The sequence below is a fragment of the Dendroctonus ponderosae genome, unplaced genomic scaffold (genome assembly GCF_020466585.1).
Source record: "Dendroctonus ponderosae isolate FM_Combo_2020 unplaced genomic scaffold, Dpon_F_20191213v2 Dpon_F_20191213_1, whole genome shotgun sequence".
Lineage (NCBI taxonomy): Eukaryota > Metazoa > Arthropoda > Insecta > Coleoptera > Curculionidae > Dendroctonus > Dendroctonus ponderosae.
The window spans coordinates 4,341,279-4,353,316 of NW_026017110.1; the positions used below are offsets into that span (position 1 = coordinate 4,341,279).

The following is a 12,038-nucleotide window of genomic DNA, read 5'->3' on the forward strand; positions in this document are numbered from 1 at the left end:
CGAAGATGCCACGATCAATACATCCGACGTAGAGATAGATAGATAAAAATTTATTAAACATTCACATTCATATACGCAAAAACAAAGTTAAAACAAGAGTCAAGTTCAGGAGACCCTCCCATGCCTGGCCAGGTGTTAAGGGAAGGGGCATTCAATAAGGAAAAAAGGTCTTCCTGAAGGGAAGCCAAAAACCCCTTTTGCTTCGACCTTTAAGTTTGATACTGTCAGCCGTGGTGTTAACCGCCGACAGTCTCAACCAGATGACCAAATCCATCCGCCCCCGGCATCTGGCAGGCAATGTTTGTTTGTCGTCACGTACTGCCAGGGACAAAATCTTCATAAAATATGGGAAGTCGCTTATACAGGGGACCATGGGTTGGGCGATCGTTTGCTCTAACTTGGGTGATATTTCGCGTAAGGACTGAGCCTTGCACTCCGCTATGATAAAATTTAGCAGCGATGGTATCTATATAGTCGGCTATATAGGCCATCCTTGTAGCTTCGTGCATTTCGGTTATTCTGGCGTATCTGTCAGCAGATAGAACGCCTCTCAGGAACCTATTTTGGGTCCTTTGAACCCGCCGTCACGTGGAATCATAGACAGAGTGCCAGATAGGGGAGCCGCAAGTCAGTATGGGCCTTATGGTGGACGTGTAGAGCAGACGTTTGTTTCGAGGTGACAGAAATGAATTTGGCACCAGAAGAGAGTACAACTTTCTTCGGGCCATGAGAGTCTTTTGTATAGCATGGTCAACATGCTTGTTGAAATGGAGTCGGGCGTCTAGCTTGAATCTCAGGTATTTCACCTCTTTTACTGGCTTGATTGGAATATTTTGGACCATGAGTGGCGATAGGATTTTATTGTTAGTGAATTTGCGCGAGACGATAATAAGTTCAGTCTTCCTGGGATTCACTTTAAGTTTCCATTTGTCGAAATACACCGTCAATAAACTCAGGTGATGTGCAATGCGGGATTTCGGAGCCTGAGCATAAAAAGACGAAGCGTAAATAGCCGTATCATCAGCGTATTGTGMTATTTTTGTAGTGGRAAGTTTTRGAATGYCTGCTGTATACAATGTATACAGYAAMGGCGAAATCACTGTACYTTGTGGTACTCCTGCCGCGATGCAKCTTTTGGCAGAAGTGGAATTCTCCACTTTCACCTGAATGGTACGGTTTTTTAGGTAAGACGCTATTAGGAAAACTAGGTCGAGTGGCAGTGAATGYACGGCAAACAACTTGTACAGCAGGCCTGTGTGCCAAACTGTGTCAAAGGCCCTTTCCATATCGAGAAGCAGCATTACCGTACTTTGAAGTTTATTAAATGCTGCATAGGCATCCGTTGCGATCCTAGTAGTCTGCAGCGTTGTGTTGTGTCTTGGTCGTCCGACGTAGATAACGCACTACAGAGTTAACTAAGAAATAGAAAAAGCGCCGGGCAAGACGGTATACAAAATGAATTGCTCAAATACTGTGGGCAAGGACTAACAGAAGAATTAACAACTTTAATACAGAAAATTATATATCAACACAAAATCCCAGATGAATGGCGAACCAGCACTACTGTGCTAATGTTCAAAAAAAGGAGACAGGAGGATACCATCAAATTAWAGAGGAATAAACCTTTTAAAMACTGCTCTAAAACTAACAACTAAAGTAATTACGAACAAAATCAACAATSTTACATCGTTGGCGGACGAACAACAGGGATTCAGATCGGGAAGATTTTGCACAGACGGCGCGCCGTGTTCATTATAACACAAATAGTCGGGTAWTCGATTGAATACAACAAGCCACCRTTTATATATTTTGTTGATCTRACTAGAGAATTTGACCGTGTCCAGCTGAAAGACGTCTCTCTCACATTCATCTCCTTCACAGCAGGCAAATCCCACACAAACTCATTAAAACCATAGAGAACATATATACAAACAATAAAATACGAGCACAAATAGAAGGAGACCTCACACAACCAATACCAGCGGGTAGCGGTATTCGTCAGGGAGACACCCTGAGTCCTACCATTTTCAATTTAATAATGCAAAAAATTGTTCGAAGTGTTCAAGGGCTAAAGGGATACAAAATGGGGGATACAGACATTAAAATAGTGTGTTATGCTGACGATGTCGCTCTCATTGCAGAAATTGAAGATGACTTACAAAGATTATTACACTTATTCAACCTGACAGCCAAGTCTCTAAATATGGAAATATCACCGACCAAAACAAAGTGCTTAACAACATCAAAAACCCCTCTAAGATACAAACTGGAACTTGACGGTAGAGTAATCGATCAGAAAATGAAATTTAACTACTTTGGCGTGGAATATTCCGGCTTTGGGGATATTGAGGCAGACGTGAGAGATCAAGCAACAAAAGCAATTAGAATAGCTGGCTGTCTGAATGCCATATGGTGCAATAAGAGTATGGGAACGGGCACTAAAGCGAGGATCTACAAAACGTCGCGAGGCCAGTGATAATATATACCGCAGGAACCAGGCCAAAAACAGCGAATGCCAAAAGACTCCTAGAGACAGCTGAGATGAAAATACTCCGTAGAATCACCGGAAAGACACTGCTGGATAGAGAGAGAAGCGMGGATATYAGAACAGCCTGTAATGTCAAGAACATCAGTGAATGGGTAGCAAACAGGAAGAAGGAATGGAATGAGCACATAAGCAGGATGGACCACCGCAGACCTGTGAGAATCGCTTGCGACAAGTCCCCATTGGGACGAAGAGACGTTGGGCGCCCCAAGTAACGATGGAGCGATAGCTTCACGCAAGTGAACCATAATTGAACAGGCGATTCGCCTAAAATCAAGAATGAAGAAGAAGACATCAAAGGTGCAAAATCTGCAATGAAATTAACATCTATAGTGATCCTGATCCATTTGTTGCAGACTTTATGCTCAAGAGATGCCCGCAACTTCAAAAAGAAAGGATGACAAACAGGAGATTATAAAATGAGCAACTGAGAAAAAAAGCAATAGAAAAATCGGCACACGGAGAAGACGATGAAGAAGCGCTGAAAGCTTTATTATCTAAAATGACAAAGATGCAAGAAGAAGACATCGATTTTACAAAAGTTAAGTGAAATCAGGAATAGAGAATATAGGATGAAAATAAAAGCGAAAATGTATTACAAACTGAACAGAATCCCAGAAGTTCAGGAGAACCATTAGGCAAAGATGTGGAAATGCCAGAGAAAACTGGAAAATCAACAAATAGGTCAAATCTGAATAAAGGTTTTCCTGATGTTAACATCTACAGCGACCACAATCCAATTGTATTCAAATTCAGCCTCAAAAATGCATGAAAGTTGAAAGAGAAGGAATGACCAGCAGAAGTTTATATGTCGCGCAACAGAAAAGCTCCAAAGAAAGGAAATACAGATTGTGAAATCTGCACAGGACGAGGAAGAAGCGAAAAACGTTTTGCAAACTCAAATAGCGAAGATCCAAGAAAAGCACTTTGAATTCACACGGGTGAAGCTGAAGAGAACTGTTGAGAAAGGTGTGGAAAACTTAAAGAAAGTTATGTACCATAATCGTGGAAAACTCCCAAAATCCATTTGCATAAGATCTCAGCCTCTAAATATGCATGAAATTTAAATGGGAAAGAATGGAAAGCAGATGAAAATTTGTCGCGCAACTAAAAATTTCCAAAGGAGGGAAAGAAATAGAAGCGACAGCAAAGTCGACAGAGTGAGAGGTCGATAATGAAGCGTTAAATGTTTTAACTACCAAAATTATAAAATCATAAATATACAAGAAGAACCTACTGGATTCAAAAACCCAACCGATATAGATATAGACAAAAAAAACGGAATTTAATCAGATACTTGAAGATGCTTTAACGAAATTTTATTATGTTAAACACCGGAAAGTTTTCCCAATAGAAGTTAGGTCTGATATTATACATGCTCGCATTTATTTTCAAATTCCATGTTTTAAGATCTAAATATTTTCATCAATAATGCCGAACCCAAACATTTTGTGAGTTTTTTTTAATTCCACAGCCTAATTGAGTCTCGCCATTTAGACATCTTCCATAAAAATAAATTTTGCCCCCTTAAATGCTTTCTGTATTGCCGTTCAATTAGTGAAAACTTATTGCTTGCAGCTGAATTGAAGTCATAAAAATCCCTGTTAATAAAGCATCGAGTAATAACGAGAAGTTTTCCAAGGAAGCAACAGAAACAGAAAGAACATTGCCCTTTCACACAAACTAATACATTGGCTTTGAATCTAATTTAATTAAAGTCAGGTACGATACTATGGATACTCAAAGCAATCTTCGGGAAATTAGAGACTCCTGTTATTGGTAAATAATAAATCGGCTCCGTTTGCCGAGCTCATCAATTCAACCAATAGCATTTTGAATAATTCAGGCCCCAGTTTCAAATGTTAATTGATACTTCCTATTTGTTATCACCAACTGAATGTAATCGGTGTGCTGTTAGTGGCTGATGGAGGTTGATTAATCTTTGTCGATTGATGTGAATTATACTCAGTAGTTTAAACTTTCTCTAAGGATCTTACCAACTCATTAGTAACATTTCGATTTTAAATCGGCTTAAATGCAATATCTTAATGGCAATAATTACAAATGGTTCAAAATAGAATTACTGACATCGATCTGCACAATTTTGTTTAGTCTGAAGTCAAAATTTAAGTCCTAGACTCTTTAGCAAACCAACAGAATTTATTAAAACTCTTGAGTTTTTAGGGCTTTCAAGCTCTGTGGTTGAATTTAGCTTCCGTCTTCTGCACTTCTTGCACTCTTCTGAACATTTAATAATTTTAGCTTTGAGCTAATTCATGAAACTAACAGCAATCATATTTCCAATATAATTTAGTCGGAATTTCTATTTAATCCGATCAATAAGTGAATTATTCAATTCAGCATTAATCCATTCGTATTTTTGATGGGAGATAATGGAAAACAGATTTGCTGCCATTTCAGCTTTTGCCGCTCAGCCTACTGATAAATTTACTAGTTGATTGCATTGTTTGTGCTTGAGACCCGCCTTTTTTTTGTTGAAAATCCTGCGTCTTAGCGAAAGCAACAGGAAGACCCCGAAAAGCGGCCATTAAGGCTAACCAAAGGTGGCAATGAATAATGCGTCGCCTTCTCAGGCTGAAAATTAAAACTTCTAAATTAATTATATTGCGAATAGCCGTGGAGACATTAATAATGGTAATTTACGGGCTCGTGATCCTAATCTCACGTTTCTTTGGCTTTGCACTTTAACAAATTGCTTAAGCTTACGCCCTAAGTATATTATATTTTCTCCTTTACTCTGTTGACAAACTCTAATCTAATTAGGAGGTGTGTACCTTCTGTATGCCGATTAATATTAGTTGTGGAGGTTTTACTTTCATACTTTATCCATTTGCTCGGGAATTAATTAGGCCGACACCAATCTACCAGGTGTCTCATTAACAGACGATGTCGCCGGTGGCTCGAAAGCAATTTTAAACTCTAAAGTTATGACGGTTTAACGCAGTTGTGTTCTTATAGTTTAACACCAAAAAAATCAACTCAGTTGCAATCGCTCTTTTGGAAATTCACTTTGGCAACTAAAGTAAGTAGCTATTTCAAATGTTCACAGCTACAGACGACTACACTGGACTCTAAAGAAGCTGAAAGTATTCCAGTTGGCTCAACAAAAATGCAAGGAACCTGAGCTTGATAGCTTGAAGGCCCCTTTTCACACATATACAAATTTAGCACTCACCTGTTGTTTTGTGATGTAAATTGGTTTATTTAGGATGAGCCAGGTGACCGTTTCATGACAACCAGGCATCGTCGTTGATCCATCATAGGTCATGTAGTAATCAGTATCCGGCAAAAGCCCTCGCACCGATAGCCTTTTGACTTCCACTTCATCACCTGGAAAGCAACAACTCTCGCAATGTTTGCCAAGTTTGCCTGCATGCTAATTACCTCCGTGTCGAATTCTCTCCAGCTGATCCGTGAGTATTCTTAACTCCGGATTGGAGAGATCGCCCAGCTGCGAAAGAAAATCAAACAGTTGCAGGTAAGTTTTTGTTCCGCAAAATGTGTAGGCAAAGTTTTCAAGTTAAATTTTCCCATTGGCTGCACTCGCTAGTTAAGTAGGTTTTAATTAGTTTAACCCCATCGCACCCTCGCCTAATTAATAAAAGTTTTTGCACTCAAATGCGAACTATCTCGAAAATCTTTTGGAATAACAAGTGATAGAATCAAACTGCGCCAAGTTCGGTTCGAACTTAAGCGGTCCCTTAATCTCGAAATAAAATTCCAATTATAACCGATGTAGCTACAAGAGAAAAATTTGCATGATGAGACTCCAAACTACCGTACAATTTGCATAAGAAGTGGGAGATTGGCTCTTTTGCTTGAAGACAGTCACTTAGGTGTAACGAGTCTCTTGTTACCGACAAGATTCGGTTAATTTACAAGTTAATTTTCGGTTTCGGATTTTTCTTTACATTTACTGGAACGATTACAATGATTAAACGAGGCGGTTTGGGGGGCCCTTGATGGGCCTCTGTTTATTTGGATTCATTCGTAAAACCCTATTTTGGAATATTTCGGTTAAGTTGACTTAACTTAGATAAGTTTTTGATCACATCAASCTTCTGACYAGTCCAATTCTGCACAGCCTGGAAAGAAGGTGCTTTGATGTTTCTTCACATTGGTACGATTTTTTSACCCCTATTTTGATAATTGGAAGAATATTGTTAAACAAATCCAATCTGGGTGTGTTTAAACTATCAGATTTCCTGTGGAAGTGTAAAATATTCGCATCCAGGCGTTTCTAGGGCTCAAGAGTAAGATTTTTTAGTTTCAAGTCCAATTCTTAYTTAGAAAATAAACGACGCATTTAAAGAACTTAGTCAGTTTACAGCGACCTTTGAAAGTAAAGCTAACATTTTAGGAAGGTTCTTATGCATCAAGGSCCTCTTGGGGATGCCTGAAGCAAGATCTCTGGTAATTTAGCGAACTTGAGGACTAATTTGTGCACAAATGTTTCAAAGTTAGACTCAAAGTGAGAAAAGATCGTTCCTAGACGGTCTTAGCCATGATCCTTCCTAAAGATAAGGAGCTAAATTAGCGACATTTTTTTAAGCTTCATGCAGGGTTGCCTCCAGCTGCTCTAACTATATGATTGCAGGATAGTTGTTTTCAATGTGCAAATGTAGTCACTTGAACAAAGAAATAAAGTGTCGACCAGCCTGTTGTCAGTTCCTCAAGCATAAAAAATATAACTGGAGTTCAGATTTGTTCCAGAACAATTAGAGCGGGTAAAAGTCTTACAGTTAATATTACAACAGTATCTTATACTTTTTCATTTTACAACAGTATCTTAAAACTTAAGTAAATTATTTAAAAAAGTAAAAATAAATTTACATAACATTTTCGTCTTCAAATTGGATTTTCTATTGACCGTTAATACCCTGGCATTATAAACTGACTTACCCTCTATACTAGTATAGACTTAGTCCAATATTTTCACAATTCCGCCCGATTCCAAACTTTATTGCATACGTGGTAGATGACCTCATCGCCTTTTAAGCCTCAACATCCGAATACTTTGTTAATTAAAAAAAATCTCGATTGATAAACTCAACCTCATCGAAACGAAAACTCTATTTAGAATGTAGTGAAAAGTCTCGAAATGTTCCTTAAAACCCCATTCAATTGCAAGCACATTAATAAATCTGTTCAACGCAAAGACACATGCCTGTTTTCGAAATACGAAAAAGTTTTAAAACAAATGTCTCTAATTCCCTGAAAGGGTTTGCAGATCTATATGTTTGGAGGAGCTTTTCGCTCTAACCCGAACTCAATCGATTATAAACCGAGAGTTTAGCAGAAGTTGATAGGCTGGTTGGACAATTCCTAAAGCAGAAAAACACCGTTTAATTGTTTTTGAAACAATTGGCAACAATTACAACTGGCTCATATCTTAAGCACCAAAATCCTCGGATTTACTAAATGAGTAATTGTAAAACATTCCGGGAAACTGCCTGATTATAAGTTAAAGTCAAGAAGTTGCTGTTTTGCCTCTTCGTCGTGAAATTAATGGTTATTTGACGGCGGCAGTAATGAGAAATATCGCCACTTGAAAAATGGTACGTTGCCACTCCCAAAACAAACTTTGCAGTTTAACATCCACTTCCGATGCTTTTTCTTGCGCAATATTGTTGACTCATTTTCAATTTATCATAATAGTTTCAACTGGCTTGCGGCTCTTGAAAAATGCCAATATCATTTCCTTCGCTCCGCGAACAGCAACAATATGTTTCAATATTAAAAATTCTGATTGGCACGGATTAAATGGAATTTTCATTCGAAAACTAAAGCCCGATTTTGATAGAGATGCACAAATAAACCGAAGAGTTTTGATGAAAACAAAATTCGACGCGCCAATGTTTTAAATACGTGACATTTTTCAATTTTCCGAATTAGTTGCAAACAAGCGAGTGGTGGACCTGATTAGTCCGGATTGATGTGTTGTGGAACGTTTTTATTTTGGTGATTTGTTTGACCCTTGATTAGAGGGATTAATTACTCTGATGGAATTAAGGTACTAACAAAAATGCACACGATGGATCCAAACCAGCCCCAAAATGATTGGATGAAAGTTCAAAGTTCAGTGGAACTGCGTTGTAATAATGAACCTAAAAAAATCTGGTTTGCAATAGAATCTTTGCCAGACCTTAAATGCATGTTCGTTAATTAAAGCTGCAAGGTGGGGTGACTTTAACACGTCCACGACAACAAGATACTTTTTAAAAGACGACCAGAATACATTATTACAACTTAGCTATATTACGTCCGTCTGCTATGAGGCAATTAAGCTAATGTGGTGAAATTATTGTATACATAAGTTAATGCCTTACCCTAGCGACCTATTACACAAACACGCAAGTTTTCATTCACCTTATTGCGTTTCACAAAAATGGAAATTTTATGTTTTTGTCAATCTTTTAAATATTGTGGCAGTTGTTCCAGGCGACTTTGGGTGGGGAGCGTTTACGCTAGTTGGTTTGCAAAAAAATGTTTCCTCCAAAATGCAGAAGCACTTAATTCATATAATTGGCATGTTGATCTTCTTAGGCAGAATGTACGAGAAAGCAATGAGTGCCCAAAACTGATAGAGAATGAAGGTTCTAGGAAAACCAAATAAGGAAAACTATTATAAAACAGTATTATAAATTAGTCCCAAATGCTCAAACGGGGAGTAGACTTCTTTGTCCAAGAAGAATGTACTACGTATATCCACAAAAAAATTGTACTAAAAAAAATTATTGAAGAGAAATTGGCCGTTTGTGAAAAAACGTCTTTTCTGGAACCATGCAGAATTCCCAGTTTTGGGGTCACGCAGGGCCAGGATTGTGATGCATCGGCATATAAAAATATTGGACATAAGTTGAATTTTTTTTCGGTTAGTTGAACGTACACTTTTGGGCGTTTCAAAATATATTTTTTTGTACGAAGTGCCAGTACAGGCATTCAGAGCGATAGTTTTCGCAGCTACTCTTCTTGATCACTATACTAGAGCCTGTAGCTGCAGGATATGAACTCAGGATCATGTTGTTCTTCTTCAAATTCTCCCTTTTGCAACGGGTTATCCAATTCGAGGTTGGGAAAGTAAAACCTTGCTATTTGATATCTGTGAAAGGTAAACGTTATCCGAAGCGTTTTCGTTTTAGTTGAAGGTTTGCCATTTTGGAACATGGATCGTTTAACTGCCGAAGAACGCATAAAAACGTTGCTATAAATCTTCTGCTGTATCACCGTTTAGGGCTTTACGAGCAGATTACGGTCGACATAATCGACCACAAGAGCAAATAATTTCGAGCACAGTGGAAAAATGTGATGAGACAACATTCGTTCAGCTGAAAATATCGCTGTTGTTGCTCAAAGTGTGGAGGAGCTCAACATTTGGGCTTGTCTTACGGCTCATTGTGGTGAATTTTGCAATTGGATTTGAAGCTCCATCCGTACAAAGTCCAACTGCCTCAATAACTTATGCCTCAAGACCATGGGCAACGCAGAACATACGCAAATTGGGTGATTGAGCCACAAGCCGTTGATAGAATTTTTGGAACCGAATTTTCTTCAGCGATGAGGCTCATTTTTTGCTCGGTGGTTACGTGAATAAACAGAACAGCTGTATATGGGGCTCTCAAAATCCTCAGGCGCATAAGGTGTTTGAGTGATGTCAATTGACCCGTAAAATCTTGCGACTTAACACCGTTAGATTAACACCGTTAGATAACACGTTAGACCAGATCTCTTGCGCAACTGAAAGCCAATATCCGTGAAGTTATGCCCGAAATATTACCGCTAATGTGCCGAAATTTCATTAAAAATTACCTCAAAAGTATTGTGGCCTGTGGGAGGTCCCGTGGAGGACATTTAAATTATATTGTTTTTCACGTATAATGGCAAGGTTTAATCTTTATATTGAATTAAAATTTTCGCCTCCATCTGAATATTTTTTGTTTTTTTTTTACTTTACTTTCCCAAGCATAAAATGGATAAGCCTGGATAATTAGATCCTGTTTTCTCTGTTCGAACTCTATCCAATGCGTGCATCAGATCTACAAAGAACTCGCAAGCACTTTGCCCTTTTTCTCCTATTTGCCTTAATCTTTTTACTGCATCAATTGTTAGTCTGTTGGGAATTTCTTTTGTCAGATCAATTGTCTTCAGTTTTAGCGTAAAAATCAGTGTTACCCTCCTAGGTTAGTTTTCACTTCCATTTTAGTATCCCTTTGGACTAATTGAACTGAAATGCTTTCCTTCCCGACTGTGGGTTTTTTTCCTAGTTTGTGCATAAAGTGTCCTTTAAAATTAATTAGTTCATTCGGAATACCATCTGGTACATTTCCTCTTCTGTTTATTACTTTTAGGACTGTCTGAAGTAGCTTGACTCTTGTGAATTTATGCGTACAGTTTTCTTCCATAGTTACATTCAGCGAAGATTCACCTGGAACTATGGAAGATATTTGCATGTTTTTAGATCCAGCATTTCCCTCGTATTTACATTCCGCTTCATTTCTTTTGGAAGCCTTAGAAGGTATAGTCTTCGTACTGCAAATGAGCCTTTCCATCAAACTTGTACATTTTTCTTCCGCTTTCTTAATACTTGGATCCGTCGATGGAAGGATGCGATTAATTCATATTCCAGCTTCCTAACATTTCTCATACATTTTTCTGGGCAATGTAGAGGGAATGTTGTATATCCAAGGAGACTTTCCCGTTTTACTCCTTTTATTGGAATCCGATAGGTCTCTATCATTTTTATTTCCTTACTGTATGCTCGTTTTCTTTATCGTAAAATTAACGTTTTGATCCACTGTATTTTTTTCACTAGAACCTCTTTAACAGCTTCCTAGACATTTGTTTGGGTTTGTTTTCTCGTTGTTTTCCTTGATCAGCATCTTCATGTATTTTGATGTTTCTCAATGTTCAGTTAGTTGCTCCTGAAAAAGCTATTTTCTTGAATCATTCCCAATCGAAACTCATTTGATCTTTCTCGGAGATTGTACCTTCTTTTAGCTACGTTGTCTCTGTTGATCGGAAGAGTTCATTTGTATTGTGGATTATGTAGAATGTATTTTTTAGACGCAACTCGCTTCCAACACCAAGGTCAATGAGCGCATCTTCATTTGGATGAAAAATCTGCTGCTTAAACTGATGATTTCTTGCTGCAATGACTTCACTTACGATTCAAGTGAAAGGATCAACCAAAATTATTTCATTTAGAATTCGTCTTTTTTCTGGTCGGTGTCGTCGTTGCCGGCGGAAATCAACAGCCATTTAGCTTACTGGAAGTGTGTGAARAAACCGTTTAAAAATAAATTTCAATTTAWTTTTCAAAGATAGTTGCTCTGGAAGATTTAAAGGGCAGTGTTAAAGTATGTCTCAGTATCTACCCTTTTGTCAACWATTCGCACTAGAAAACTTGTAGCGATATCARAACAAATYATTCCGATGTCGTAAAGTGAACTGTACCAAATTGTGGGGTTTTGTG

The 12,038-nt window shown here is 38.1% G+C and overlaps 1 protein-coding gene across 1 annotated transcript in view; it reads right to left on the reverse strand.

The window, feature by feature from the left end:
• The window catches only part of LOC109533338 (carbonic anhydrase-related protein 10), a 119,445-nt gene that overhangs the window by 15,762 nt on the left and 91,645 nt on the right, over window positions 1–12,038 (reverse strand). Inside the window, exons 7-8 of the mRNA XM_048663412.1 lie at window positions 5,951–6,017; window positions 5,742–5,896 (exon numbers count right to left, since the gene is read on the reverse strand). Coding sequence (XP_048519369.1) covers window positions 5,742–5,896; window positions 5,951–6,017 — 222 coding nt within the window. The remainder of the gene's footprint in view (window positions 1–5,741; window positions 5,897–5,950; window positions 6,018–12,038) is intronic.